Source organism: Triplophysa dalaica, chromosome 16 (genome assembly GCF_015846415.1).
Source record: "Triplophysa dalaica isolate WHDGS20190420 chromosome 16, ASM1584641v1, whole genome shotgun sequence".
NCBI lineage: Eukaryota > Metazoa > Chordata > Actinopteri > Cypriniformes > Nemacheilidae > Triplophysa > Triplophysa dalaica.
In genome coordinates this window covers 396,041-400,833 of record NC_079557.1, presented here as the reverse complement: position 1 = coordinate 400,833, position 4,793 = coordinate 396,041, and the positions used below count along the sequence as shown (strand labels likewise).

Here is a 4,793-nt window from a genome sequence, read left to right as displayed (position 1 = left end):
TGTAAGACCTTCACTTAAGTTCACGTGACTAACACACACACACACATGGGGGAGGAGACAATTTCCCCACAGCAGAAATCAATACAAGCATTGAGCACCATAAACATGTGACCTGCCCACCCCAAACACAAGTGTGTGCGACTGTGTTCAGCAATAACCAATGCACATACAGCTGTGTGTGTGTGTGTGTGTGTTCAGATGGTCTACTGGAGACTGCTACCAACACAACCTGACCAAACCCTGATCATAACCTACAATCATCATGTCAAATGATTAATTATGTGAATGACGAGTCTTCTAAATGAACGAATCAGCTGAATCAGTCAAATGAATCACGATGATTTATGATGTTTATAAGACAGAATGAGTGTCAAAGTCATTTTAAGAAGCAAATGCTCTTATATTTCATCAAATCAATCATCACTTCAATCTTCTTTTTGGCAACACACACATGAAGAGAAACAGAACAACACACGCCACACATACAGTATGTGCGAGTAACTCAACATTGATTTTGTGCGTTTGTGTTCCTCACCTCTTGAAACTCTCGGCTGGGTTCCTCTCGCATTCTCCGGGCTGCAGAGCGTTCTGAACCGCCGGCTCTCTCACTTTCTCCTCGTAACCCGGGACGAGTTCAGAGCGACATATCTGCGACACCAGCGCGCGGATGAAGCCGCTCACACACAGCGTGTCCGAGTCCTCCGCCCGACAGAAGTGAAAGGCCAGACAGTGCTGGTGCAGGCCGCGGTGGACGCCGGGAACAGAAGTGGGCCACAGTAACTCTGTACATAAAGCCGTCTTTCCGCTGCCAGGACCGCCCACCAGCAGAACCCCCCACAAGCCGCCCTTCCCCGCTCCAGATGACGGCCCGCCGACGGGCGCTTCTGTGATTCCGGGGCTGTTGGATTTCTCCTGAAGGCAGTGCTGAATCTTGTGGAAGACCCACTCTCTGCAGTAGAAGCGTTTACCCTGCAGCAGACTCGTCTGAGCCATGTTCTCCGTCCACGGGTCAACCAGGGGGCTCAGATGTTCCCGGCCACGTGAGGGGGGTGTCTCCCCAGACGCCTGCCGGTCATCTTGATGCGTTGGAGTGACAGCTTCAGGACACCAGAGGTGAAGAGGAGAACAGACGCTGGGTAATGTCTCACCGTGAGATCTCACTGGATGCTCTCCACGTCTCTGAGGTCATAATGCTGCCGATGAAACACCCTGAAATAAACACACAAGTTTCCACCGATCAACTTCAACCGCTCCAATTATTATTATTAGTGTGAAGAAAACAACAGATGTTTTTGCAACAATGATTTGCCTTGTTTGTCTTTCTACACGTTCTTCACATCTGATGCAAACACCTCACAACACTGTCTTTAATCTACTGAACAATGAATTTGATTATTTCTTGTTTGTTTATGGCTCATTCATCAACAATTCACAACATAATACAAGCACAGATCATTCTACACAAAAACATAACTCAGTTTAAAACTCTGTGAGACATGAAACCTCGACAAAAAAATAAATAGTATTGATAAAGTCATTTTAATCCTTGCTAAAAAAAATATCTCAACATCAATGTTGAGCATAAGCCGGGTTTAATAGACACGGTTTAGCTTAAATCGGGACTATGCATTGGTTGAAATAAGACAGTTATGTCACTTTTATGAAAATGCGTTGGAGGAATACATCGTTTGTGTGCATCTCAAGACAAACAATGGCACGGAGATATTTTAAGAAGTTATATTCAGTTAAGACAAGTCATATGTTCAGTTTAGTCTGAGACTAGCCTCTGTGTGACATTACAGTAAACATGAAGTACTGTGTCCACTGCACTTGACAATTTCTTGACTTGTTGTGATGCACCTCAGGTGAGCTGTCTACCTAGTGAACATGTCTGGCCAGTACAGGTGTTTGTGTCATTCTGGATTTCATAAACAGACATCGAGGCAGAAGAGAAGAACACAACAAACACCCAACTAATGAATCAAAGACAGAAGTCAAACACTGCTCATTCACAACACTAGAACACCCACAGACGCCCGGGCTCCTGTCATATATAATGCAGTATGAGTACAGCTCGCTGGGTTTTGAGACCCAGCAAAACACCCCAGCAAAACAACACCCGTTTGAGGGCATCATCTCTACAAAACACGTCTAAACACCCCGTCAAAACAAATCCGAAAACCTCAAAACAAAAACCTGTCCAAACAGCCCGACAATCCCTCCACACCCGCGATGGAAACAGCCCCTCAGTAACCGGAGCTCCGCCCGCCCGCCCGGGTGACAAAGAGCCTGAACGCTCTGTGACTTTCCTCTCACTTCACATAAAAATCCGTTTTGAAATGACTATTATCTTGACTAAAACACGTTTGCAACGAGCGCTTGCGACGCGAAACATCCACAACAACGCATCAGACATTAATCACAGAAGCCCGTACTGCGCGCGTCGCGTCGAGTATAACCGCAGCGTTCTGCTGGCGTAGCGTCGCTCACGTTCAGCGGAACTTCAGCTGACTGTTGATCAGATGAAACCCCGTAAATACCGTATAAACACCTCACCTTCAGCGCTTCCGTTAAGATACCATCTTTCATCTACACGTCGACGTCCGCACGGCGGCTTTCTGTCGTTATTCATCGAGCGCGAATCTTTCGTTTCACATTTTCCAGTCGGTGCGCGCGTCGCGAGAACGGCGGATCTCTTGAAACAAACCGACACTGACCGAACGAGCCGAGACTCCGCCCACGGACCGTGACGCGAACGCTGTGAAGACGCGCAGAGCATGATGGGAAATTGAGTTCTGCCAGATATTGTAAACATTCATACATTAGGCTTGTTCGACTTGATGCGGCGCCGCAAGATCCGGCGGGCGGATGACATCAAAGTACCGCGAGAGCGATTCGAAAAACCATTAAAAGTTTGCTTTAGAGTCGCTCTCGCGGTACTTTGATGTCATCCGCCTGTCGGATCTTGCGGCGCAGCATCAAATTGAACAAGCCGACTGTCGATCAACACACTCAGATTATCAACGTGAATCATATGCGTCAAATAAAGAAATAAAGGAAGAACTATAAATAAAACAAAAATAACCGTTCAATTTGAAACATCACGCTATTGGGAAACACTTCACGTGAAGCCTATAAAACATCTGTATTGTTCCATCACTCGTGAACTGTTTTGGTCAAAACTGTTTTGAAATAATGTGTATGGTAAGAGATCTATTCTCTTTCAGTAAAGGACATTATTCGTTCAGACGTCTCAAAGTTGGCCTATTTTCACTCCTCATAGACTTATTAAACATTTCTTTATTATTCAGAAAGAGACGTGTGAGCTGTGTTTGTTCAGCTGTAGGTTCAGTGGTGCGGTAATTGCTGCATATATATATATATATATATTGTATTTATATTGTTTGCTCTTTAAATATATTATAATGTGCCTCTTTTCTGTTTTAGGCTATCATTAAACTGCTGCTGATAGTTAGTCAAACACATGCACACGCACGCACACGCACACGCACGCACGCACACACACACACACACACAAACACACACACACTGCACCACTGGACTATAAAATAAAGTGCACTTGAACATTCAACTGTCTCCACATTGATATAATCTGAGACACCACAGTCATAACAAAGTCACACAAGCTTCAGGGTGAGAAAAAAACACTGCTGATAACACTCACACTCACTCACACACACACACACACACACACACACACACACACACACACTCACACACACACACACACTCACACACAAGAGTTAATTATAAGAAATTATATTTTCGTTGAAGAGAGAGAGAGAGAGAGAGAGAGAGAGAGGTAGAGAGACAGAGAGAGAGAGAGAGAGAGAGATCATTTGCATACTGTAAGATGTTTTGATTTCCCGTAGGAGCATCTCTGAGGTCAAGAGTTCTTCATTCACACGTGTTGATCTGGACAGAATGTTTTGTTGGTGTCGGAAGTTAATTCTTTTAATTAATTACAAATCTTTATATGGTTTAGCACCTACTTACTTAACTGAGCTTTTATCAAATAACAACCCATCACACTCTCTACGATCTCAAAACTCAGGACTTTTGATGATACCTAGGATAACTAAATTCAATAAAGGGGGACGAGCTTTCTCATATGTAGCACCTAAACTCTGGAATAGCCTTCCTGATACTATTCGAGGGTCAGACACACTCTCCCAATTTAAATCTAGATTAAAGACGCATCTTTTCATCCAAGCTTTCACTTAATGCATAGTTAATGAACAGCAGCTACGCTAATTTTTCTCCTTCTGCCTTGGCCTCGGGATGCCCATCCTGAGGTAGGAAGAAATTCCGCCAGGTCCAGATGATCAACATATGCTCATCCCCACCTAGAGATTACGCCAGCTACAGCTGCAGACTGACTGACCATCCCAGCTCCATCTAAGGCAATTCCACCACCAGCCAAGAGACCATCAGGGGACCGTCCCAGCTCAGACCACTACATCCCCAACCAAGAGCAAAAGACGGACTACTTGTCACATTAATGCTGAAGTTACAATATTTGGTATTAAATGCTAAATTTACATCACATGTCAGCAGTTTGAAGTTATTGCTGCATTCGGTGGCCCTGATTGGAGGTTGTTGGGTGGGTGTTGTGGGGAGTGAGGGGATTCATCTGCTGGGGCTGTGTGAGTCTGGTTTGGTCTTGTTTTGTGGTGGATGTCGGACAACAGATGAATAAAGTTACAACATGCCATTACTATTTTTCCTGGTTTTTCCTCTGTTTTCTGGTGTCGATCGTGGAGTGGGACCAG

The 4,793-nt window shown here is 44.8% G+C and overlaps 1 protein-coding gene across 4 annotated transcripts in view; it reads right to left on the bottom strand.

The window, feature by feature from the left end:
- Window positions 1-2,721, bottom strand: part of ankrd50 (ankyrin repeat domain 50) — a 32,600-nt gene extending 29,879 nt beyond the window's left edge. For all 4 annotated transcript variants that reach the window (XR_008909258.1, XR_008909257.1, XR_008909259.1 and 1 more), the window contains exons 1-2: window positions 2,557-2,721; window positions 536-1,209 (exon numbers count right to left, since the gene is read on the bottom strand). Coding sequence is in view for 1 of the 4 variants with exons in the window: in XM_056769773.1 (XP_056625751.1) it covers window positions 536-993 (458 nt within the window). In the remaining 3 variants the exon portion in view is untranslated. The remainder of the gene's footprint in view (window positions 1-535; window positions 1,210-2,556) is intronic.
- Window positions 2,722-4,793: the final 2,072 nt, after the last annotated feature.